The 25,902-nt window shown below is 41.6% G+C and overlaps 3 protein-coding genes across 4 annotated transcripts in view; 2 read left to right on the top strand and 1 right to left on the bottom strand.

Moving 5' to 3' along the window:
• slc39a10 (solute carrier family 39 member 10) overlaps positions 1 to 11,240 on the top strand; it is a 35,214-nt gene extending 23,974 nt beyond the window's left edge. For both annotated transcript variants that reach the window (XM_008404171.3, XM_081604695.1), the window contains exons 4-10: positions 1,328 to 1,503; positions 2,118 to 2,282; positions 2,364 to 2,472; positions 3,536 to 3,808; positions 4,205 to 4,285; positions 7,396 to 7,586; positions 8,201 to 11,240. In XM_008404171.3, coding sequence (XP_008402393.2) covers positions 1,328 to 1,503; positions 2,118 to 2,282; positions 2,364 to 2,472; positions 3,536 to 3,808; positions 4,205 to 4,285; positions 7,396 to 7,586; positions 8,201 to 8,353 — 1,148 coding nt within the window. In that variant the 3' untranslated portion in view covers positions 8,354 to 11,240. The remainder of the gene's footprint in view (positions 1 to 1,327; positions 1,504 to 2,117; positions 2,283 to 2,363; positions 2,473 to 3,535; positions 3,809 to 4,204; positions 4,286 to 7,395; positions 7,587 to 8,200) is intronic.
• Positions 11,241 to 11,596: 356 nt separating this feature from the next.
• On the top strand, positions 11,597 to 16,894 carry LOC145550885 (uncharacterized). The gene is made up of 2 exons (XM_081604696.1): positions 11,597 to 12,551; positions 15,933 to 16,894. The coding sequence occupies exon 2, from the start codon at positions 15,984 to 15,986 to the stop codon at positions 16,872 to 16,874; it is 891 nt and encodes a 296-aa protein (XP_081460822.1). The 5' UTR covers positions 11,597 to 12,551; positions 15,933 to 15,983; the 3' UTR covers positions 16,875 to 16,894.
• dnah7 (dynein, axonemal, heavy chain 7) overlaps positions 14,538 to 25,902 on the bottom strand; it is an 88,431-nt gene continuing 77,066 nt past the window's right edge. The window contains exons 61-65 of the mRNA XM_081604694.1: positions 24,511 to 24,741; positions 21,385 to 21,537; positions 19,011 to 19,188; positions 18,566 to 18,669; positions 14,538 to 14,804 (exon numbers count right to left, since the gene is read on the bottom strand). Of these exons, the coding sequence (XP_081460820.1) occupies positions 14,598 to 14,804; positions 18,566 to 18,669; positions 19,011 to 19,188; positions 21,385 to 21,537; positions 24,511 to 24,741 (873 nt within the window). The 3' untranslated portion in view covers positions 14,538 to 14,597. The remainder of the gene's footprint in view (positions 14,805 to 18,565; positions 18,670 to 19,010; positions 19,189 to 21,384; positions 21,538 to 24,510; positions 24,742 to 25,902) is intronic.

Below are 25,902 nucleotides of genomic sequence, written 5' to 3'. Positions count from 1 at the left end.
CGTCGGGCCGAGTGGGAACCAGTAAAACTGCTGCAGTAACTGGTTTAAATGGTTTAACTGCTTTGGGTTTGAGGTTCGAGTCGAACCCAGTTCCTCGGCTGAATGGGAGCGTCGCTATGGCAACCAGCTCAGACTCGCCGTGACGTTCAGTTTCATCCGGCATTAAACTTTCGGTCGTCTCCGAGGAGAGGGTCACAAACGTTTCTCACCCAGGACTTGGTCGGCATGGCAACGGCCGACAGGCGTTTCTTTCTTTCTTTCTTTCTTTCTTTCTTTCTTTCTTTCTTTCTTTCTTTCTTTCTTTCTTTCTTTCTTTCTTTCTTTCTTTCTCTCTCTCTTTCTTTGTCTCTTTCTTTCTTTCTTTGTCTCTTTCTTTCTTTCTTTCTTTCTTTCTTTCTTTCTTTCTTTCTTTTTTGTCTTTTTCTTTGTTTCTTTGTCTCTTTGTTTCTTTTTTTCTTTCTTTCTTTGTTTCTTTCTTTCTTTTTTTTCTCTTTCTTTCTTTCTTTCTTTCTTTCTTTTTTTGTCTCTTTCTTTCTTTCTTTCTTTCTTTTTTTGTCTCTTTCTTTCTTTCTTTCTTTCTTTCTTTCTTTCTTTCTTTCTTTGTCTCTTTCTTTGTTTCTTTGTCTCTTTGTTTCTTTTTTCTTTCTTTGTTTCTTTCTTTCTTTTTTTTCTCTTTCTCTCTTTCTTTTTTTTCTCTTTCTCTCTTTCTTTTTTTTCTCTTTCTTTCTTTCTTTCTTTCTTTCTTTCTTTCTTTCTTTCTTTCTTTCTTTCTTTCTTTGCGTCTGTCTGTCTTTCTTCCACTGCAGTGGCTCCCCCTGAGGGGGGGCCACAGGGGACCGTTGCCCCAACCAGAAAATCACGTTCAGTTCACACAAAGGCATAAAGAGTCATATTCTATCAAAACATAAATGTAGAACCCAATAAATTATTTGTAATAAATTAATTACATGCACTTTAACATGTTACACATTTTAACTCACTTTTTATTTTTTTACATCCAAAAGTCTGGAGCCAGAACCTTCGTTTTGTGTTGCTCTTAAACCCGAAAATCTGTCGGACCAGATACCTGTTTAAAGCTGGGCAATTTTCAAAACCGACTTTTAATCTGATAAATGAGCTTTATATGTTGGTAGAGTTGCACATTGCGTCATCTGATGATTTAATGACCTAAATAACAGATTGAAAACAATAAATATCTGTTGTTGAGCTTATGTGTCTATTTATCCGATAATTTAGCATGAAAAAGTGTTTTCTGAGTTGAACATGTTGCATATTTTGTTGCTGTATTGATAACATCTGAATGTTTTCTGATTGGGTGTCTGTGCAGGGTGGGTGTGGCTCTGGGGCTTCGTCTCCATCACCATCATCAGCCTGCTGTCCCTTTTGGGGGTCGTTCTCGTCCCCATCCTCAAGCAGTCCTGCTTCAAGTTCCTGCTCACCTTCCTGGTGGCGCTGGCGGTGGGAACGCTCAGCGGAGACGCTCTGCTTCATCTGCTGCCTCATGTGAGTTCAGCCCGACCCGAAAACCCAGAACAACCGGCTGGAATGAAAACCTTCTGGGGCAGAAAGACTGGATCCAAACAGCAGCTCAGTGGAAATAAAAGGCTTTTAGCTAATCCGCTAATAGTGGAGCTAATCTTTGACTTGGTGCTTAAACCAACTAACGTTCTTAGCATCGCTAAATAATAGCTAACGCTAAATGTTAGTCAGTTGGTGTTGGTAACTTTGTGATTTTGACTTTATTCTCATAATTCTACTTTAAAATGCCTTAGAATGACTTTAAAACTCATAATTATGACTTATTTTCATAATTATGGCTTTAAAATTTTAAAACATTTTAATTTTTAATTTAAAACTTGTAATTATGACTTTAATTGTTTTGATTATCACTTTAAAGCTCGTAATTATGACTTCCTGTTGTGTTTTTTTAAACTTTTCTGTTTGAAATGGTCTTTAATTGGTATAATTTAAAATTGGTGTCATTTGGACCAAACTCCAGAACAACCTGCAGGATGTTTAAAAGCTTATTTTCTGGAGCTTTTTCAGTCATTTTTTTCCATCTAAAAATAAAAAAGTAACGCCAGTGCCGTGTAATCCATCCGGTCTTCTCTCTGCAGTCTCGGGGCCAACACGACCACAGCCAGCACGGCGCCGGCGCCGACGCCGATCTGTTCACGGCCTTCGACGGCGTGTGGAAGGGCCTGACCGCGCTGGCCGGCATCTACCTCCTCTTCATCATCGAGCATTGCATCGGCATGTTCAAGCACTACAGAGACCAGAAGGTGAGATGAGTCGGCCAATCAGAACCGACGAGCAGAACCGCCCATCAGAACCGCCTCATACCCGCTGTCGTTTTCCTGCAGGAGCTGAGGAGGCAGCAGCAGGAGAGGAACATCGGCAGGAAGCTGTCGGACCATCAGCTGAGCCGCCGCTCCGACGCAGAATGGCTGAACCTGAAGCCGCTGGGAGAAGGTGAGAACGGGGTGTACAAACTTTATCACAGCGACCAAAAGGCGAGAACGGGGTGTACCAACTTTATCACAGTGGCCAAAAGGCGAGAACGGGGTGTACAAACTTTATCACAGTGGCCAAAAGGCGAGAACGGGGTGTACAAACTTTATCACAGCGGCCAAAAGGCGAGAACGGGGTGTACAAACTTTATCACAGCGGCCAAAAGGCGAGAACGGGGTGTACAAACTTCATCACAGCGGCCAAAAGGCGAGAACGGGGTGTACAAACTTCATCACAGCGGCCAAAAGGCGAGAACGGGGTGTACCAACTTTATCACAGCGGCCAAAAGGCGAGAACGGGGTGTACAAACTTTATCACAGCGGCCAATAGGCGAGAACGGGGTGTACAAATTTTATCACAGCGGCCAAAAGGCGAGAACGGGGTGTACAAACTTCATCACAGCGGCCAAAAGGCGAGAACGGGGTGTACAAACTTCATCACAGCGGCCAAAAGGCGAGAACGGGGTGTACAAACTTTATCACAGCGACCAAAAGACGAGAACGGGGTGTACAAACTTTATCACAGTGGCCAAAAGGCGAGAACGGGGTGTACAAACTTGATCACAGCGGCCAAAAGGCGAGAACGGGGTGTACCAACTTTATCACAGCGGCCAAAAGGCGAGAACGGGGTGTACAAACTTCATCACAGCGGCCAAAAGGCGAGAACGGGGTGTACAAACTTCATCACAGCGGCCAAAAGGCGAGAACGGGGTGTACAAACTTTATCACAGCGACCAAAAGACGAGAACGGGGTGTACAAACTTTATCACAGCGGCCAAAAGGCGAGAACGGGGTGTACAAACTTTATCACAGCGGCCAAAAGGCGAGAACGGGGTGTACAAACTTTATCACAGCGGCCAAAAGGCGAGAACGGGGTGTTCAAATTATACAATATGTAATTATATTGTATATGTAATTTTAATTTGCAGTGATTTAAAACTAAACACTCTCAGCTGAGGTGCCACATGTGGCCCACGCGCCCCAGGTTTAGACGCCCCCTGGTTGTAACGTTTCCTTCCGTTCAGACCCGGAGAGCTCCGCCGTTTCCTGCGACAACGCGCACAACGACACGCAGCTCAGCGAGCTGCAGCCGCCCGACTCCCCCACCACCAAGACGCCGCTGGCGCCCGGCGCGGACGGAGGCCGCAAGGCCCGCAAGCACGGACACGGACACGGACACGGACACGGAGGGAACTGCCACTCGGACCAGGAGATGAAGGACGCCGGCATCGCCAGCATCGCCTGGATGGTCATCATGGGGGACGGCATGCACAACCTCAGCGACGGCCTGGCCATCGGTGGGAGACGCACAGAAAACGCTCAGCTGCCAGATTTTAACACTTTGTCCTCAAACTGTTGCAACTTTATTTCAGTAGCTTCACGACTTTATTCTCGTACAACTTGGACTTTTTTCTTGTAATATTAAAACTTTTCCACACGTTATTTTGACTTTATTCTCATAAAACAATCTTCTGACGTGTTATTGTGACTTTTCTCACATCAAGGCGTCGACGGCGGCTTGTTTTTTTAAGTTTGAAAACACTTTAAAAAGCAGCAAAAACGTAACGTTTTAATGGAAATAACAGATTAGTGACTCTGTAGATTGAATGAAATTATAAAAATTTAATTTTTTTGTTGGTTTTGGTGATTTTTTTCATGTGAAGTTTGGCTGAAACTTGTGTTTTGTGGTGCAGGCGCGGCGTTCAGCTCCAACATAACGGGAGGCATCAGCACGTCTGTGGCCGTCTTCTGCCATGAACTACCTCATGAACTCGGTGAGTTCAAAATAATCAGAAACGATCGATTAGATATTACTGCTGGGAGATCAATCGATTTTATCCGTATATCAGATTTCTGGTAGTTGGAAGATTTAAATTTTTGGAAAATCTGGATTTTCTGCTGATAGGGATGTCGGCTCCAGGGCGGCCATCTTGTTTGACACGAGTGTTTTACAGCTTCTAATAAAGACAAAATATTATGAGAAAAAAAAGTGGTAATATTGAAACAAAAAGTCATTTAGGAAACGTAATTTTACGAGAATAAGTCGTACAGCAGTAATTAGAAATAATGTGAGAATAAAGTTGTTCAATAAGAAGTCAGAATATAAGAATAAAATTGTAAATAATACAAGAAATGAATCAGAAAAAGACAAGAACTCGTTGCAACAAAACAATTATATAAAACTGACATAATATGATCAATAGTAAGTCGATATAATGCAAGAATAAAGTCGTAATAATATGAAAATAAACTCATAATATTATTAGAATAAAGAAATAAATGTATAACTGACACAACAAATAAAATTTGAATTTTTTATTGGCTTTTTTTCTTGTAATTTTAAATGTTTTTCCGGTAAAATTCCGTTGTTATTCCCGTATTCTGGTCGCACAGCTGAGAATAGGAATGATTTAAAAAAAAAACATTTCAAATATTTTAGAAAAGAAATGAACAAACGGAGACCTGATGTGTGTTTTATCTGTTTTTAACCGGTAAATGTGATCTGGACGCCGTAGAAACGTGTTGAGCTTCCAGAATTCGCTCTTCGGTTTCCTTTAGAGGCTCATCAGACGGGTCGCTTCCGGAGCGGCTCGTCTTCCTGCGTCTGGGCGGAAAACCTCCGTCACAGCGCTGAGGGCTCTTCAGCCGCACGCCGAGGAGCTAATTGGCGGTGACGGGTGTGTTAATTGCGGCGGCGGCGGCGGCGTGTCTGAGGCAGGAGGAAGTGGAAGTGAGGAAGAGCGCGGGCCGGCGCTCTTCCTCCTGATTGATGAGTGAGAGCAGAGCGATGATGTGTTCATGGCGGTAATTAGCGAGGAAAAGAGGACGCTGTTACAGGAAATGTAGGCCAGCCCCCCCCTCCTCCAAATCCAGGGCGTTTCCACGGAAACCCGGCCGCTCCTCGCGTTTGGCGCGGCGATGATTGAAGAGGCTAGACGGTGCGTCGGCGCGCAATCACACAGAACGACGGAGGAAAACTCAGACGGATCCAAAAACACCAGAACCTGCTTGGGGTTTAGTGATTCTTGCTGCCTGAAATCACCTTTTAAAGTTTTATTTTTGCTTTAAAATAAGTTTAAATTGTTGCATAAAACCTTCCCAAAAACTATAGGACTTTAACATAATTCATATTTAAAGTGGAAATAATATTTTCTAAGTAGCTTCTTGATGTAGCTGATATAAATCAGAGCCTGAGGAGACGTTGAGCGCCAAAGATCAACTCCGTGTTGGTCGTTCATGTTAGCATAGGGCTAAACAAGATGGCCGAAAAACTTAAAACAACATAAACGCTGCATGTCAGTCGATGTCAATAATTATTGATTGTTATTTTTGTTTTAAAGATCTGAAATTCTGCCAAACTGAAAACGGTTTTATCCAGTTTTTACTCCATTAAGCTGTTTTTATTTTTTTATTTTTAAGGCGCGCTGGGGAAACTGGCTGTTGCTAGGCAACCAGAGAGCGAGTTGATTCCACCCACTTAGCTTAGCTAGCCGTCAGAGGTTGAGTTTCCTCTGCCCACGTCTCCCAGAATGCCTTGCGGTTCTGGATCTGAACTCGTTGAAATGACTGAATATTTTTATCAGACACATTATCTATTGATACTGATCAGCTATTGATCACGATATATATTTTTATCGATTCATTGTCCAGCACTAAGTTGGCGTGAACTGTTCTCGCAGTAGAAGTAAATCCAACCAGGAAGTTGCCGTTTTGCAGCCGCAACTATTGGTGCTACTTCACTCGTCGTTTGCTAATTTTCCATAGACCTGCAATTTTCACAAGACAACGAAACTTTTCCAGTAATCTAATCTAATCTAATCTAATCTAATCTAATCTAATCTAATCTACCAAGGTGATCTAATATCACACGAATACAAAAGAGGATTAGGGCCACTGAAAGAAATAAAAGACAAGTTTGGACTTTAGTCTCATAATTCAGACATTTTCTCAGAATATCTGAAAAGTTTAATCTGATTTAGCTTCAGACAGCGAGGAAAAAATGTTTGTTTCTATTTGCTCTCCATAAAAATCTGGTTTCAACCGGGTATAAATGTTCATGGAAAGTTACGTATTTTCAGCTGTGACTGGTAGTTTGACTGGTAGTTTGTCTGGTAGTTTGACTGGTAGTTTGACTGGTTGTTTATCTGGTAGTTTGTCTGGTAGTTTGTCTGGAAGTTTCACTGGTAGTTTGACTGGTTGTTTATCTGGTAGTTTGCCTGGTAGTTTGACTGGTTGTTTATCTGGTAGTTTGCCTGGTAGTTTGACTGGTTGTTTATCTGGTAGTTTGTCTGGAAGTTTCACTGGTAGTTTGACTGGTTGTTTATCTGGTAGTTTGTCTGGTAGTTTGTCTGGAAGTTTCACTGGTAGTTTGACTGGTTGTTTATCTGGTAGTTTGCCTGGTAGTTTGACTGGTTGTTTATCTGGTAGTTTGTCTGGAAGTTTCACTGGTAGTTTGACTGGTTGTTTATCTGGTAGTTTGTCTGGAAGTTTCACTGGTAGTTTGACTGGTTGTTTATCTGGTAGTTTGCCTGGTAGTTTGACTGGTTGTTTATCTGGTAGTTTGACTGGTAGTTTGACTGGTTGTTTATCTGGTAGTTTGTCTGGAAGTTTCACTGGTAGTTTGACTGGTTGTTTATCTGGTAGTTTGTCTGGTAGTTTGTCTGGAAGTTTCACTGGTAGTTTGACTGGTTGTTTATCTGGTAGTTTGCCTGGTAGTTTGACTGGTTGTTTGACTGGTTGTTTATCTGGTAGTTTCACTGGTAGTTTGACTGGTTGTTTATCTGGTAGTTTGTCTGGCAGTTTTACTGGTAGTTTGACTGGAAGTTTCACTGGTAGTTTGTCTGGTAGTTTGACTGGTAGTTTGACCGGCTGTTTGTGGTTCCAGGGGACTTTGCGGTCCTGCTGAAGGCCGGCATGTCGGTGAAGCAGGCCATCGTCTACAACCTGCTGTCCGCCCTCATGGCGTACGTCGGCATGGTGATCGGCACCGCCGTGGGCCAGTACACGCACAACGTCACCAACTGGATCTTCGCCATCACCGCCGGCATGTTCCTCTACGTGGCGCTGGTGGACATGGTAAGGCCACTCTGACCTCTGACCTCTAACCAGGGTTGTTATAGTTCTGGGTTTGTCTAATTTTGTTTGTTTTAATAAGTGTTTTGAGTGTGTTTGCTAGTTATTATTAGTTATTATTAGTTAAATATTGCTTAGTTGAGTCGATGCTGCTACATGCTGCATGATGCTACGTGTTGCTACATGCTGCTACATGATGCATGATGCTACGTGTTGCTACATGATGCTACGTGTTGCTACATGCTGCTACATGATGCATGATGCTACGTGTTGCTACGTGCTGCTACATGCTGCATGATGCTACGTGTTGCTACATGCTGTGTGATGCTACGTGTTGCTACATGCTGCATGATGCTACATGTTGCTACATGCTGCATGATGCTACGTGTTGCTACATGCTGCATGATGCTACGTGTTGCTACATGCTGCATGATGCTACGTGTTGCTACATGCTGCATGATGCTGCGTGTTGCTACATGCTGCTACATGCTGCATGATGCTACGTGTTGCTACATGCTGCATGATGCTACGTGTTGCTACATGCTGCATGATGCTACGTGTTGCTACATAATGTATAAAATGGAAGCCATCTTGCTGACGGTTGGTGTCGTCCCCAGCTGCCGGAGATGCTGCACGGCGACAGCGAGGAGCACAAGCGCTGCCACCTGGGCCACTTCATCCTGCAGAACGTCGGCATGCTGACCGGCTTCGCCATCATGCTGCTAATCGCCATCTTTGAGGACCGCATCGTGTTCGACTTCGGCTTCTAGCAACCGGATGCGCCTGCGTCCGTCCTGCATGCGCTCCGTTCGTCTGCGTGTCGCGTCGTGCTGCTGGCGATGTTTACGAAGCACAACGCCCATCCGCGTCGTCGTCTTGTCCTTTGTCCAGTCCCACCTGCTGATGTCATCACGCCGCGTCCTGACGGGAACAGAAGCATTCCTCCGCACAATATGTCGTGTTTTTGTGTCGTCTGGGTCCCTAGGGAACCTGGATCGGTAGAGTAGCCGCCAAACAGGGCTGGGCGATAAATCCGATTCACCCGAGTCGGATTCTTGGTTTATGAAGAGTTGTTTTCTTTTTTTTTTTTTGTTTTTGGAAAATCTGTATTTTTTTTATTTCACCAGAGTTCAGCGGGCATTTTGTTTCAAAAGCATTTTTTACAGCTTCTGTTTATCTGGACTTTATTTGGAATTCAGGTCAACTCTACGGAGAAACATAACGGCCAGACCACGATTTTATTTTTAAATTATGAGAACAAATATGTACGATAATAGTTAAATAATACAATAAAGACGCAATATTACAAGAATAAACATCTTGAGAAGTTATACTTTTGTATCAGTAAAAGAAATACTTCATTTTTTAACTCGGCATCAAATTATTATCAGTAGCAGGACTTTCAATCATGCTACTGAGTTTATTTCAAATAAAGGACAAAATGAACTTGATAACGTTAAAAGCTTTTTTCTGGAAATTTTAAGAAGTTTTTCTGGTAAAATTGTGTCTTTATCTGCTAGTATAACTTTATTTTCAAAGCCCGGCTGAGCAAAAAAAAAAAAATCTGTAAAACTTGGATCTGGTATGAAGAAAAAGTCGCGTTTATTTTGGCGTTGTGTCGCCCAGCCCTGCTGCCAAAGCCTGTTAGCTTTAGCATGTCCAGCTGTCCGCCATGTTTCTGAAAGGATCCAATGATCTGGAGCCAAACTGCAACGATTTCCGCGTCAGACATTCATGTTTTAATTAGAGCTACGGAGCTACATAAAAGCCATAAAGTTTGCACCAAAAAAAAAAAAGAAGTCGAAAAGAAATTAATTTTGAATCAGAAAAATTAAACCAATAAAACTAAAAATAGATTTGAAATCAAAAATAAATTTTGAAACCAAAAAGATTTGAAAATGAAAAATTAGTTTTGAAACAGAAAAACGATTTGAAGCTAAATAAAATTAAAACCTAAAAGAATTTAAACTAAAAAATAATTTTGAAACTAAAAAATAATTCAAACTAAAGAACAATTTTGAAATTGGAAAATAAGGAATACTTCTCAGTTTAAACTTTTTTTATTTTTCAGCTAAAATAAAAAATTTTGGTCAAACTTTATGGCACCAGTTTATCTCCATAGAGAAGCAACCTGAAGCTGTGAACTTGTCTCTGCTGTGGTTTATTTCTGGTTCCGATCTATGCAGATTTTCTGCGTTTCTGTTGGACGCTGAAGCCGCCAAGAAACGTTTTGGTCATTCCCGGCTCTTCTGTTTAGAGCTTCGCCGGCCGGCGCCGCCATCTTCATCACATTCCAGTAGCGCATAAGCTAACGCGGCGTACATGACTGTATCCTGTCACTGTGTGACATCACTGTCTGGTCCCGCCCGGCCGCGAATCATCCTCATGTTGTTTGAATCATGGAGCGTGAGACGCTAATGAGGTCCAACTGGACTCATCATGTGAAGGCATTTTTTAATTTCATCAAACGTTCACGTAGCTTCAGCAACGGCCTTTTCATCCTTTCATCATTTTTTTTATTTAAGTAATGAATTTACAGTGGCTCTCAAATCAACACAACTCATTTAAAATATCAGATTAATTATTTTTATGTGACTAATCTGCACAATTCAACTAAACAGAAAAACATCATACACATCAGTGGACACGGTGGTGGCAGCATCATGCTGTGTGGTTGCTTTTCTACAGATGGAACTGAATATTAAAACCCAGAGGGAGTTTGTCTGTCAGCCTCCTACTGATAAACAAAATGTGGATTTAAAAAGAGGACATTTTATTTTTTCAAGATAGTTCTGGATAAAAACTCAAGAAATGTTGAAAATTTTAGGTAAATTTGATCAAGTCAAAAAGATACGGAATTAAAAGATTATTTCAGTTTAGGGTTGGGAATTTTTTTATTTTTATTTTTTACATCAAAGTGTAAACAAACTAAAAAAGGGTGTGTAAACGTTTGAAAGCCACTGTAAAGCTGAATGAAAATATGAAACAGACTTTTCTCCATAACGTATGGAAACCCATTGCTGCCATAAAAAAATAAACGCCCAATGATGAGTTTTAAAGTCATAAATATGAGAATAAGTCAAAATTACAACTTTATTTCAGAAAGTCGAAAGTATAACTTTTAAAGTCGAAATTGACTTTTTATCTCAAAATGTTGACTTAAAATCTCAAAATTGACTTTGAAAGCCAAAATTATGACTTTTTCTCTAACTGACTTTAAATCTCAGAAATCATGAATTTGAAAGTTGAAATTCTGAATTTTTATATCAACCTCCTGTTGGGCTTTTATTTTGTCATTCATGGCAGAAATGGCCTTCCATAATAAATACATTAAAATAAAGTTAAATACTTGGGTCCAAAATGGAGGCAAGAAGGAGCGACTCAAGTGACGGTGTGAATCAGTGACCCGGATCCGTTCCAGCAGAACCTGAATGTTTTTACTGTAATCTGGAATCGATTCATTTCGTCTCATTCTGCTGGACAAACATGGAGTCCAGGGATTCCTCGCTGCTGATTGGCCGTAAGAAGAAAACGCCTTGATCATTATTATTTTTTTATGTGTATATTTGTTTTTGTAAAGTATAAAATGTAACATGTCGCTGTTAGCCTGTTGGTGCGTTTTCCTGAAGAAGAATAAAGAGAAAGGAAGATGCTGAACTATGCAGGTTCAGGTTCTGTTTTATGATGTCAAATACAAATCAGTGTTTTTGAAAGACACGCCTTCCTAAAGTATTTAAACCCCTTGAACTTTTTCCAACCACAGACTTTATTTTAAGGGGATTTAATGACCGACAGAATCGAAAGGAAAATGGTGCATCTTTTTTTTGAATGTTTTTTAAAAAAAAAGATCTAAAAAGTATGACATGCTTTTTTATTTGGCTTTTTTTATTCTGATATCACCAAATTAAATATTTAATGCTGTCAGAAGTCACCAATTGGCAGAAACAAACAGATTCCTGAAGACCAAACCTTGTACAAACTTATGAAACAAACTCCGCTACATGCTCCGTTTTTAAAAATAATATTGTACATACAGGATTGTTTTCAGAAACGTTTTTGTCCACATGAAGCAAATCTGGCCCTCAGCGTTACTGTAAACATGCCAAACCCATAGGGGGCAGTGTAGCGCAGGGCTCTATCATGTTACGTTAAAACTGGCTCACTTATGTTGCTAATGTGTGAAAAAACAAATGTAACCCACTATTACAAAAAATAAGCCATTTTTTTTACATTTCTGTTGTGAAACAAGCCTTATATTTTATTCAGTAAAAGTTTTAAAGTTTTAAATTTGAGTTGGTGAAACATTTAGAAACTCTGGTCCTCTGGAGAGGTGAGACCAAAACTGTCCTAAATATGAAAAAGTTCAAAGGGTGTGAATAGTCTTAGCTAATGTTCTTGGTGTGCAACATAAAAAAAAACGTGGGATGTGCCATTATTTTGTAATTTAACAGAAGTCTAGACTCCAGTTTGGTAATGAAATGGCCTAAAATCTCCCCTATGTGTCATAAAAAGACCAAGAATCCGAGACGTCTTGCAGGAGGAGTGGATGAAAATCCTCCAAATGAGAACAGAAAGAATCTGGGCCTCGTACATTAAACATTAACAAGCTGTGGTGCTGGAATGTTACCGACCCTGAAACTGGTGAAACTTTTGTTCTAAAAACTGGATGAACGCTGAAAGTATTTTTTTCATAAAATAACATTTATCATCTTTAAATTCGCGGGTTTTGTTATTAAGCTCATCTTTAGCTCAACCTACTTTTCACAGAACTTTAGATCAAATAAAACTTGTTCTTTGCTGTAAAACACAGACCTCTTCTTGAAAGCAGCTCACATTTAATGACAGAGTTTGGCGTTAATCTGCTGCCTGTATAGTTGCTACACGTCTGAACCGGAAGTGATCCGCGCCATCTTTGAGGAGGAAAACGATGTAAACAAGCTGCTACTGACTACCTAGTGAACATGAAGAGTGAGTACAGCATAGAGGAGCTATGCAAGGATTCCTTGCGTCCTTCACCTGACGCAAGGAATCATTTTTAAACGGATTCGTAACTTTTCATATGAATAACAAAAGTAAAAGTACAAGTAGAAACAAACAGGTCGGCTACATGTCCGTCTTAGCTAGCAGGTAAAAGCTAGATTAGCAGCGTTTGGTAGTAATTCATTATGTTTACTTGAGTAACTTTTTAGTAAAAATGTACTTTAGAGTATTTTTACTACTCCGTTTACTTGCCTAATTTTATTATGAAGTATTTTTACTCTCGAGTAAAATGTGTGGATTCTCTACCCACTGAATGAAAAACATGTTTTAACCTAAAAATCACCACAGACACACACCAGGGTCGCAACGACATATTAATCAGGCCTATGCGAACACAAATCGGATAACATAAGTAGTTTTACACAGAGGTGGGTAGGGAACTCAACAATAGCAATCAAGTAACTTATATTGTTTACATGTTAGATAGGAATGAAGTGAGCTAGTTCTAAGCTTGTTTATTGTCATAGCAACTCCTTAATTATTGTACGTTTCTTAGTCTGCTGTGGTGTGAGGGGAATAAATCATGTGATGTGAATTCAGGAAAAGTCAGCAGTTTGATGAACACATCTGTATGGAGAAGGCATGGGTTTGTTTCTAGCCATTTCCTACCAGGTTTGCTGCTTCCTCAGAAAATTAGCTTGACTCCAAGTAGATGCCATGGATATATTGACAAAAACAACTTGGGGAAATAATTGCAATACTCCCGTCCTTCACTTCGAACTTCATGGCGCCTCACTGGACCTTAACAAGCTCCTCCCAGAAACGCCCCTCGAATGTCCCACGTGACTTTATGTCACATTTACCTCCTCGCAGAGCTTAGCTTCTATGGGATTTTCCGTTTCAACTGACTCTGCAGAGTATTTCTGAGTCGATTAGTGTAGCATTTCTGCCGGATTTTCACAAAATATCAGCCACGACAATGGACAAGGGTACCAACAAGTTCATGTCATCTTTTTTGGATGACATCAAGATGTTTTAGCCACATGATGCCTCTAACATTGTGCGCATTGCAGCTAAATGCTACCTGTCGATGAGGAAAACAGCAGATCCTCAGCATAAATATAGCTGTGGACAAGATCGCTGATGCCTATCGTTCTTGCAAGGCTGGGTAAGTCGGACATTCATGATTTTGAGGGTTCGAATGCGCCTAGGCCTGATACACGGTACTCGGTGCTAGCGTGGCTAACACGATTACAGTTTAGTAAAAGCTAGCATGGCTAACACGATTACAGTTTAGTAAACAGCCTTTTCAGGTGAAATAAAATCTTTAATGTACGTCAGATACGGTATACATTGCATATTGATCTGTTCAGCTAACGTAAGGCTGTAACAGACAGGCTTCAAGGTGTAGAAGTTGTATCGGTACTGCCATTATGCTGTACTTGGCTAAAAGGTTTTCATAATGGATGTGTTTATTATTGACTATCTTTTTTCATTCACTAAACACAAAGAAAGCAAAGCAATAATACTTACGCCAGCAGACAATCCTTTGTTCTTCTTCCATGACGGTTGAGCTGCAAATGCGGTCGTGCACAAGCTTTGATCCAAGCAAGTCTTTCCGTTTCAGATTTTGGAAATCTGTGAATTTTAGTTCCACAAACACGATCAGGATACCTGACATCGCCTGTACAGATACCCCACTGACGGTGGAGAACCATTTTTTCTCGAGTCCTGACGCAAAAACTTTGTCGGTCTGGTAGTCCACAGTGTATATTAGCATGAGTTTGTGAGCCGGTAACCCACGTGATAGTTGCGCTGTGACGTAAAATGGGCATTAGCCAATGAAAGGCGGACCCTGTGGGAAGGTCCATGTGGTTACCTAACAGTTGCAAAGGGTCGATGCTGTGAATCCCGTCAGACCTTTGGATGCTACAGCAGCAACCCAATCTCCAATAAAGACAAAGGCCAGATGGATCTGATTAACTGGATTTATTCAACTTTTATTTACACATTGGAACTGAAACAAAGCTGCAGCTACGCGTTGAGCTGGCAGAGCAGAGCGACGCCTCGTCGGATCCAGTGCTCTGCGGGGATGTCGGTGTTCAGCGTCATGGCGATGACGTAGTTGGTGGAGTGTCCGGTGGTGGACAGAGTGCCGCGCCGCTCGCTCGTCTTGTAGACAGGAGACAGGTAGGACATCCTCTCAGGAATCTCCACTCGCTTCATGGGCTTCAGCCACATCTACAGAGCAGAAGACGGGAGACGTGAGGCGTGCGCTAACGAGGGGCGTGGCCAAAGGGGGCGGGGACAGGCTAGCCTTGAAATCTGGTGACGGAAATACTACCATTCATAACAGAGAAAAAGGGTTAATTAAACATTTGTTTCAAGTTTGATGACAGCTCAATACGTTTCACTTTAAGTTGAATAGTTAGCATAATGGTGCTAACAGAGTTTTATACAGTTAAACAGGCTAATTGTGAGGCTATGAATATTAGCATGTAACCAACAGAGCTACTGCAGTTCTCACACGCTAATCTACGATTGTGTGATGCCATCGTAGGCAGAAAATAATGAATAAATTTGTGCAAAAAACCCCTGAAATTTTAAGATTAAGACATTTTCAAGAAAAAAATTGTAAATTTCTGAGCCTGCAAAGTAAAAAAAATTGCAATAAAAAAAACTAATAAAACTTTTTTAGCTTGAAAAGTCAAAACTTTCTAAGATTAATCTAAAACAACCATTTTGGTTGAAATGCGCCACTTTATTTTTCTCCATCTAAAATGGCTCCAATACGCCGTTGTACTAAACAGATTCATGAATTTTCTTCATAAACTGATTACAAAGGACATTCAGCCAGAACTTGAACAACAAGTTTTGGCCGTGCTTTCAGATTAAATTGTGATTTCAGTGTGCCACCACTCTGCCCTTTGTGCCCCCATTCGGGGCTTTTTTCCCCAGTCGTATTTGCCTGGTGGGGTAATTCGGTGAACCTCGGGGTCTGGACGGAGCAGCAGGGACTAACCTGAATCTTTTTGTTATCCAAACACAAACAAATTGAAACTTTGGGGACGTGAACTCGTAAAAGCACAAACCCCCTGGAGTTATTATGAAGTTCTGCTTATGCAAAAGAGATAAACTGGGCCAGTGAAGAAAAAAAAACATCTTAAAGAGAGTAAAACAAAAGCGGTTTGTTGAGCAGTGCAGAGCGGGGGCCTCGGCGCACATTTACATTTCAAAGTCGCTGTTCCTCTTCGTTTTTTTTCATCCGCACAAATAATAAACACATTTTAATGAAGTTCTGTTCTTGTTAATAAGATGCCTTGAAATGCCTGAATATTTAAGTGAGGCTGGTGCATTATTCATATCCAGAGAAAGGAGAGAGAGGAACGAAGAAGTTCTTTGCTTCGTCTTTCCGCTCTGATGATCCACATCAGGCTGAACCGTGGAGGGATGGCCGGCTTCCCGCAGGCTGGGAGACAAACTAGAGAATCAAGAGACGCGGTGCTGCAGGTCCAGACTCAACGCTGCAGGTCCAGACTCAACGCTGCAGGTTCAGACGCGGCGCTGCAGGTCCAGACTCGGCGCTGCAGGTCCAGACGCGGCGGTCCAGACTCGGCGCTGCAGGTCCAGACGCGGCGGTCCAGACTCGGCGGTCCAGACGCGGCGCTGCAGGTCCAGACGCGGCGGTCCAGACTCGGCGCTGCAGGTCCAGACGCGGCGGTCCAGACTCGGCGCTGCAGGTCCAGACGCGGCGGTCCAGACTCAGCGCTGCAGGTCCAGACGCGGCGCTGCAGGTCCAGACGCGGCGCTGCAGGTCCAGACGCGGCGGTCCAGACGCGGCGCTGCAGGTCCAGACTCGGCGGTCCAGACTCACTGCAGGTCCAGACGCGGCGCTGCAGGTCCAGACTCAACGCTGCAGGTCCAGACTCGGCGGTCCAGACTCGGCGCTGCAGGTCCAGACGCGGCGCTGCAGGTCCAGACGCGGCGCTGCAGGTCCAGACTCGGCGGTCCAGACTCGGCGCTGCAGGTCCAGACTCGGTGCTACAGGTCCAGACGCGGCGCTGCAGGTCCAGACTCGGCGGTCCAGACTCGGCGCTGCAGGTCCAGACTCAACGCTGCAGGTCCAGACTCGGCGCTGCAGGTCCAGACTCGGCGCTGCAGGTCCAGACTCGGCGCTGCAGGTCCAGACTCAACGCTGCAGGTCCAGTCTCAACGCTGCAGGTCCAGTCTCAACGCTGCAGGTCCAGACTCGGCGCTGCAGGTCCAGACTCGGCGCTGAACCCAGGGACACTAACAGCAGCAGAAAAATAAACCTCCATCCTGCAGCTTCATTCAACGTCAAGCTGCTTTTGTTTCTTTTCAGTAATGCTGCGACACCTGGGGTGTGAATACTTTTTCCACAGTGAAATTCAAACACCTTACAAGCATTAAAACTAAACAAACCCTACCAACCTCACTGCCAATCCTACAACAAACCCTATTTCCAACTTCATCATGATCAAAAAAAATCTGCCTTTTTTGACAAACAAAAATACAGAAAATAATTTTAAAGTCAAAGTTAAAACTGATTGAGCTTCACCTAAACCTGGAACATTTTCAATAAACTCAAATTAGCAGGGAAAAAATGAGAGGAAATGCTGATTTTCCGTGAACATCTGAGGTCGTAGAATCACGTAAACCTGGAGGGTCTGACCGCCACCAGGTAACAACACGCTGCTGACATGACCACAAGGTGGCGACAACACAACAAGTTGACTAAGAGCATTCTTTGCAAACCGGTGTGATAAATTCAGAAGTTTGTTAATTTGCAGAACCTCACCAACCTTAACTTGGATTCAGGTGTGGGTATGTGCAGGGGCGCCGCCAGGAATTTCACAGATTACCTCTCGTACCATACTGTCACAACATAATGACAGTTTTAACAAATATGTGGAAACAAATATTTATATAAAAGTTGCATACTGCAGCTTTAATTTTACTCAGGGGAGGACGGATCAGGAGGGATGTGGGTTAGAGCTTCTGCTGACTCACTCATCTGTTAATTCAATGTCACCTGCTGTTTTTATTTTAATTATGTAAAGCACTTTGAAATGCCTTGCTGCTGAAATATGCTATGCAAATAAAATTTGATTGATTAAGTGGTAAGAGGTACAAGGGACAAGTTAAATATATGAATATGTTGGTAATTTTTTTTCCCTTAATTCATTAAATGCTAATGAAAAGGAGGCAAACAGTAGTCTGTAGCTAAGCTAATTGTGGTAAATGGTTGATAATCTCACAGTCTGCCCACCTCTCTTGTAGGAAAACTGGGTAATAAATTAACACTCTTGCCTTTTTCTCTCTATTTTGTTTTTTAAAACCTGATTTTATAACTTTTCTTAGCAGCACAGTAACTGCCACAGTCGCCGCTGCATTCAGCTGCAGCTTCTACGGACTGCAGCTGAACAGCGTCACTGTGAAGCTCCAAGCAGGAACGAACCATTTCATGCAGATTCAGGGGGGGTTCAGGGCAAACGGATGTGTGTTTTTTGGTCTGGGAGGGGTAGCATTAAATCTTTACTGCTAAAAACAATATTTAAAAATACAATATGATTAATTTTGTATTTGACAGGATTTTTTTTATGTCTATGAACAAAATATAAATAATTAAATTGTGGAGGCCCCCCTGCTGGTCAGGGCCCCTAGAATCGTCATCACTTTTCACCCCTTTATCGCGCGCGCGCGTTTGTTTGTAATACCTTATGGGGACGAAAATCGTGGGGACCAATTGCTCCTTGTGGGGTTTCCACAAGAGGAAACCCTATTTTTGGGTCAGGGGTCAGAGTTAGGACTAAGTTGTGAACTGAGTTTTGGGTAGGGGTAGGATTAGGTATGTGATGGTTAGGGTTAGGAAAAGGGTAAAGGCTGCAGAAATGAATTGAAGTCAATGGAAAGTCCCCACAAAGATAGCCATGCAAACGTGTGTGTGTGTGTGTGTGTGTGTGTGTGTGTGAGGTCCTCACCACTGGCATGGAGTCGTGCAGCACTTTGGGGAAGGACTCTGCCAGAAGGTTGGTGTCCCTGTTCCAGCGAGCGCCGTCGAGGAACAGACCTTGGATGTAAACGCCTGACGGCAGATCAGATCGGATCAGATTCTACATTCACACAGCAGGAAATGTGACCTAAATCCACATTTTTTTATCTTTTTACCTAAAAAAAATCTAATTATTGATGGACAAAAACTGTTTATCTGGCATCATTGGTGGCCACGCTAACTAGACTGAGCATTCATGACAGGTTATGCTAGCAGTGCTACAGGAGGGTGATTGACAGCGCTAAGACCCGCCTCCTGGTTCTGATTGGTTGTTTCTAGTTCGCTTTGGGAGAAAGCAAAGGAGCAAAATCTTTTTACTGAATATTTTTTGTAAAAGTTTGCGAAGGCCTTCAGCCTGCGTCTAGGCGTCCTACCGTCCTCCGGGGGTTTGGTGTGTTGACTGTCGTCCAGAACCTGGAAGTCGAAGCCCAGCAGGTCGATGGGAATCGTGTGTTTCCTGGCATAGTTCTGCTGGCTGCCGGTGAGGAAGGCCTGGGTGAAGAAGAACCCAGAGATCCAGAAAACGGGAGGCGTACCATGGTCGTACCAGTCCTGAAAAACAAGGAGAGGAAACGCAGTTACACGCAACCAAAATACAAGAGGATGGACTCACCGAACAGTACGGCTCGGGGTTTAACCGCCCAGTTCAGGGGCGACGAAAACCGTTTTCATTTCAGGCCACATCAAGTCGAAAGGCTGTGGCAGAATGTTTAAATAAAAATGCTTAAACTGCTAAAAGATTACAGCTTTCTCCGCATTAGATTTATATTCAAGATTAAATACTCAACATCTGTTCACAATTTTGTAATTTGGTTTATCTGATAAAGCAATCGAGTCTGCAGTAAACTGAAAACGTGACAGTAAAACCGTTTCATATCAGTTGAGATCAATTATTATAGATCTGATATATATTTTTTTTAATGTGTTAAAATACTGAAACTGTTGGCGTAACCTTTACTGGTTTCTCCAGTTTTCACTTCACAGCGTTTTTTTTATTTTTAGGCCGTTTTGAGGCTCTGTGAGGAAACGAAACTGCTGCTGCGCCGGTTACGCAACAGCTTGTTGCTAAGCAACCAAACTTGGAGGGAGAATGAGATATAATCGATTCCACCAACTTTTCTTAGCTGGTCTTTTCTTATCCCTTTATCTCCCAGAATGCCGTGCGGTTCTGGATCGGACTTTGATTAAAAATGATGTAAAAATAAATTTCGATTAAATTACATTTAACTCCAATAATGAAATGACACTAAAAGTACTTTATTTTTTTGTCATTAAACTGGAAACTGAGCAAATAAGATCTTGTGAAAACATTCTTTCTTCTTTACTCAAAGCCTAAAAATAGGAATAAAATAACTATTATTTAAAAACAGATTTTCTGTACTAGATATTTATAAAAAATAATCTCTTTTTTCCTCAAACGGTCAGGTAATATTTGCAGCTCTAAATCAATTTTATTCAGCTGTTCTGTAAATAAACTAGTAAGTTTTATCTGATTTTCAGACACATTTGTCCGGCCTTTCACCAAAGCGAAGGCGTATGTAAACTTGTGACCCCGCTCAGCTGAGGCGGTGGGATCATTGTCCCGCCGGCGGCGGTTCTGTCTGAGGTGAGGAGCTCGTGACTCTGCTTCAGTTCAGCCGGTCAGGAGTCACGCAGACATTCCTGTTAGCCAACACACACAGGAATCCTTTCAGCGTAACGATCTCTGAAGGCAGCAGGAGGATTTCTGCTGTGGGAATGAGCCGGAGACCCGGCTCAGTCCCGGTCATGTGGCTTCCTGTACATTCCCCTCTTTCATAACGGCTCATGTGTTGCATCCGTAAGCAGGTTCAGCTTCGTGCAGCATTTTACTGTAAAAATAGTTCCAGTCTGGATACAAACACAAGAAAGTTTTTCATTATTCCCATTATGAATTTAAGTATGATCACCATTTTTTGACCCTTTTAAATCAGTTGTTGCCATAAAATGTTACCCGTTTTCATGACTTGGTTGAACTTTTTGTCACATTTTATGTTTTCAACTATGGTCTTTGTTTCTAAAGTAACAAAATGTAGCAGAATCTGTTTTTGAATCTCACACCAGTCGATAACTGGATTCAGATGAAGATGTGTGACAGAATGTGCGACAGTCGTCTTAATAGTTATCGTTAGCTTCCGCTAACTTTTTTACGTGATTAGCGGTTTAGCATTAGCAGAGCTAAGATTCTTGTTTAGCAAATTAGTGAAACATTTTGGTTAGCTGTTCCCACCACTGGACACAACCATAGAGTCTCCATGACAACCAAAAAAACCCAAACATCATCAGTAAATATGATTTATATTTGTCCAATCATGCATGATTTAACTTTAAAAGTATTCCTGTGTGATTAAAAATGGACAAATTTAGCATAAAAATAAATCTTCCTTGATGTCCGTCTTGAAAAATGGCTGCCATCTTGAATTTTTCAGTGGTTAACATTTTCCTTTTTGGTTTTTTTTTGTGAACATCTGTACCAAGTTCTTGTATCTGCATGTGAAAATTTTCATTATCATCCGTCAGAAGAAGCTCTACTGTAAACATGAAACGGCATTATTCCCAGAGTCGAACACAAACACCTCACACTGCGCGGCTGTTCCTCATTCATTATTAACACAGAGAAAATGTTCTGCCTCTGCTGATGCCCTGGGGTCATCTGTTTATGCTGATATCACAACTCTATAAAAACATATTCCTCCTGTTAACAGAAATAGGTGGCGAGCTTTCAGGCACCTGTAAGAACTTGAGTCTCTGCAGGAAGTCGTTGACGTAGCCGCCTAGTGGCTTCAGGCTGGGGTACGACTTGGTCATCCACATGCCGGGAATTTTACCTTTCAAGATGCTGTTCACCACTTCCTCCAGCTCTGCTGACATCACCACCAGACCCTGCAGGACGACACACACACATGAGCATGTACGGTTCTACTGTGGAGCTACTAATAAACCAGCAGCAAAGCTAGTATTTCTCTTAGCGTGTTAGCATCTTTGCTAACATGCCGAGTATGTAGCTACTCCTAGATTCATTTTTTCCAGATAAATTCTGACGCAATAATTTACTTGGGTATTTAGTAAACTTGCAGTTAAAGTTCAACATATGTGTTGAAGTTTTGGTTAAGAATTCTTCAAGCGATTAGACGTTCATGTTCATGCTCTTATTTTGGAGTTCCATTTCCTCCCCAAAAGACGTTTAATGCACTGATGCAGATCTACAGTAAAGAGGTTAAAACCTTTCTGATCAAAGTCCTACTGTAGTCAGTTAGCAGCAAAGTTAGCGATAATCAATAAATATAAAACTGAAACCAGGGGTGAAAGGTCAAACCCAACCGTTCAGGTAGGTGTGTAATAACAAATTTGACCCAGTTGAGGACGATGGTCGTATTTAACGCTACAGCATTAGCCTTCTCCAAATCCTATGTTGGTGTACCATTTAGCATTAGCCTCCAATAAATACAATGTTGCTGTAGCGGTTTAGTGCTGAACACAATGTTTATGTTCTGTTTAGCATTAGCTTCAGCTAAACACCATATTGGTGTAACACTTTAGAGTTAGTTTCTGCTAAATACTATGTTGTTGTAGCTCTTCACTGTTAGCTTCCACTACATGCTATGTTGCTGCAGTGTTTAGCATTAGCTGTCACAAAATAATATGCAATAAATGAATAAACTGCAGCGTTTTCTTTGTTTGCAGTGCTTTTATGTTGCTTTTCGTTTCATAGTCGTCTGTTTTTGTGGAGTTCTCATCATTCATGAGTTTTCCTCAGATAAATCTGAAGAGTCTGGGTCCTACATGCTTTAGATGTTTTTACCAGGTGATCTGATAAACACGCCTCAATCAGGTCAATGGAAAACTTGCAGAACCTGATACATTAAAGAAGAAATTCAGTATTTGGATTGTGTTGGATAAAACTAATACATGCAGGACTAACGGATTGCAGTTGGCCACCCTTGTAAATTTTTTATTTTTTTTTTAGCTTGAATGCTTTTTAATTTTATTACCTTTTGGATAAAAATGTTATTTCTATAGAGGAATTTGCAGCTAACGTTTCATAATTATATTTTAGAATAAATAAAGTATCATTTAGCTTCTTTACGTTCCAACTGTAATCCTGTTGGAAATCAACTGAACTCCAGTTCTGACATGAAGAGTCCAACCCAATATTGGCCAGAATGACGCCAAAAACTCACGAACGGCTAAAAAGTGAAGCTTGTGGTTGAGGAGCAACTTGCTGTTGGAATCTAACCACATCAGGTTTCCTGCTTCACCTCCGGACTCTCAGTCTGTTCAGGATTGTGGACTTCAGCATGTTTGCTACATGTTTGTAGCTTTTCGTATTTAAATGTAGTTTAATTAGCAAGGCAAAGAGGGATGACAGAAAAACCCGCTGATGACTTTCTGTCGGCTCGTTTAATGACATAACTCTGGTGTGTGAAGCATCCTCTGTTGAAATCTCCAATTCGCAGCTTTTGGCTTTCAGAGACATTTTGAAAGCAAACAAAAGGCCTGATTAAAAAGACGGATCCGATAAATTAATTAAGCATTGGAGCAGCTGTCAGTTCAGACTGATTTCTGAACAACATGCTGATTGTAATCACAGATGCTGAAATATTCACACAATAATTAATGATGCAGTCGAACCAAAATCACCACATAATAGGACAAACAAGCAAACCTGATGACGGTTGTTCACCTTTCATTCCCAACAGGACAGATGTTGCTTATTATTTACGGAGCGGCGCACATGGAGACTCCGCTTTCTGTTTATTAGACATTAATAAGCTTTTCAGGGAGGGCTAGTGTCGTCGTAGCATCTGCTCGTATTAATCACAGGCAGAAAACTGCAGCAAAAATCACATTTCTTTAAACTAAACAGTTACATTTAGTTTTTTTTTTTTTACCATTATGTCCTGTTAGATCCCAGGAAACTCTAAATAATTACTAATAAAATGCGATTTCTTCTTCTCTAGCTGCCACTGCTGACTTCAACTGAAATTGATTGCAGATGACGGAATGTGTTTACAGTATCTGATTTTCAGCAGAAGTGTTGAAATAATGAGAAAATGTTAGCTTTGTGGTTCACAAATTTAAAATCAATAAGATGTAATGATTTGGAGCCTCTGTTTATACGAAACGCCTTTGATGGAATTAAGGAATATTTGCTTTTATATGGAGTTTAACAATGAAAAGACGAAGCATTACGGACGTTTCCACTGCAAACATCCTGGTTCATCTCACTTTGCAGAAAATTATTCAGCCAAATCTTTCACATGTGGATTCAAGAGCATAACTTGGTGCAGATCCTCCCCAAAACAAGCCACGGAAGATATTAACTGAGTAAGTTTCTTGTCAAATCAGAAATGATTGGACCAATACAAACAATTAACGTTGAAACGAAAAATTAACATTTTTAAAAATGACTGCGATGGCTGTAATGGAATATGCTTGTAGTAAAATCTGCAGTAGTTAGTGCCAGCATTGGGCACAGCTAACCAAAAAGTTCACTAATTTGATAAACGAGAATCTTAGCTGTGCTAATGCTAACCATTAAGATGGCTGCCAACCAGTCTGTGTCAGGTCTTCATCTCCTTCCAGTTAACAGGTGTGAGACTCGCAAAACACAAAGTCCTCAGTTTCAGTTTTTGCTTCATATTATCACTTTAAAGCGATATGATGTCACACAGCCATGCTAATGGGTAACATTTTATGACAATAATTGGATTAAAAGGGTCAAAATGGCAAAAGTCATTCTGAAATTCACGTGGCTAATGGGAAACATAAAAAAAAACATGCGACCTGAGAAGTGACCAAGCTAATTTTCATGCTTGAAAGTTTCCCACAGAGACAAGCTGGAGTGCTGTGCACCTTTATGGCCTTCTGGATGTTGATGCAGGAGCTCCGGATGCAGGAGAGCAGGTTGTTGAAGCGGCCCATCTCCTGCACCAGCACGGTGTTCATGCTCTGCTTGTAGCTGGTGGGGAAGCTCCGCAGCGCCGCCTCCAGGTTGAAGTCCGGAGGCAGCTTGCTCAGGATGTCGGCTGCCACTTCAAACACCATGTCGTCGGTGGATTTGGCGTCTCCGCCTCCGGAGCGCGACTGATCAGAGACACGGAGCGGCGATCAGAACATGGAGGCGTCTCATTAAAAATGACAGCTTCCTGGGAAAAATGATCATTTTCACATCATGCATTCCTCTTCAAACACTCCGCGGTCGAACTTCTGTTTCATCACAGTGATGCCTGATTTAAACTAAGACATCTCAAAAAGAAACAGACTGCGGATGCAAGTTATTGATTAATGAGTTAATCTAAAGTTGATTCATCTCATTGCTAAGCGGCTATTTCCTTAAAAACCTGACTTTGGTATCAAGAAATAACCACCATGTGGGACGATAAACTGTCCCAGAAGTTATCGTTATTCTAGTTTTGAGACCATTGTCACACCTGAGTGAAGTTTTTTGTTCATCTTCAAAGCCATAGCAAACCAGCACAAAACTAGTCAGGTTGATTTACACCCATTTTGCCTGATTTGAAGAAGGTGTGTGTGGGGGGGGGAGTTGACCTCTGATGACCTCTAGAAACTTTTCTTTTATTATCTTTAAAAGCTAAAGCAGCGCAAACGAACATTTTTGCTGCACAAACCAGCACAAATGTAGCACAAACGCTTTGACACCAATTTTGTCTGATTTGAAGAAGGTGGGGGGGCCACCTTCACTCAGGTAATTTACCTAATGTTATAATGGCATTATGACAAAAAAAAAAAATTTTCAAAGATCAATAACCTTTAAATTCTATTGAACATTTAACACTGGAACTGGATAAATAAATATTAAAAAATAAATAAAGACAACAAATGAAATGATGTACGAAGTCTCCGTAAACAAACTGCGTTGAGACCAAAGCACCAAACTGTTACGTTACAGTTTTTCTGTAATCCTCACCTTCGTAGCACATCAGTAATTTTTGGTTGATGAAGTTGACGTCGCTCCGTGACGGAGCTCGGCTGAATGAAGCGTTAATCGGATAAAACCTAAGCAGTTTGTTGAGTGTTTATATTTCTAAACAGAACCGCATAAAGTGCATTTTACATCCCAAACCAGACTCATTGTGGACCGTTGCTCTTTACCGTTCAGGGATCTCTCCGCCATCTTTGTTTCTGGCTCCGCTTACGGATGACCAGCGGCGCCCCCTGCTGGATGGCGGCCAAACTACGATTAGACTCTAAGCCAATAAGCAATAAAGAAGTCCGATTTTTAAA

This window comes from Poecilia reticulata, chromosome 2 (genome assembly GCF_904066995.2).
Source record: "Poecilia reticulata chromosome 2, P_reticulata-male-v2, whole genome shotgun sequence".
NCBI classification, from domain to species: Eukaryota; Metazoa; Chordata; class Actinopteri; order Cyprinodontiformes; family Poeciliidae; genus Poecilia; species Poecilia reticulata.
This window is presented reverse-complemented; position numbering and strand designations above follow the sequence as displayed.

What these genes read in the sequence shown, in the direction of transcription:
- LOC145550885 (XM_081604696.1), top strand. Translation starts at nt 15,984, where the DNA reads ATGATCCACATCAGGCTGAACCGTGGAGGGATGGCCGGCTTCCCGCAG.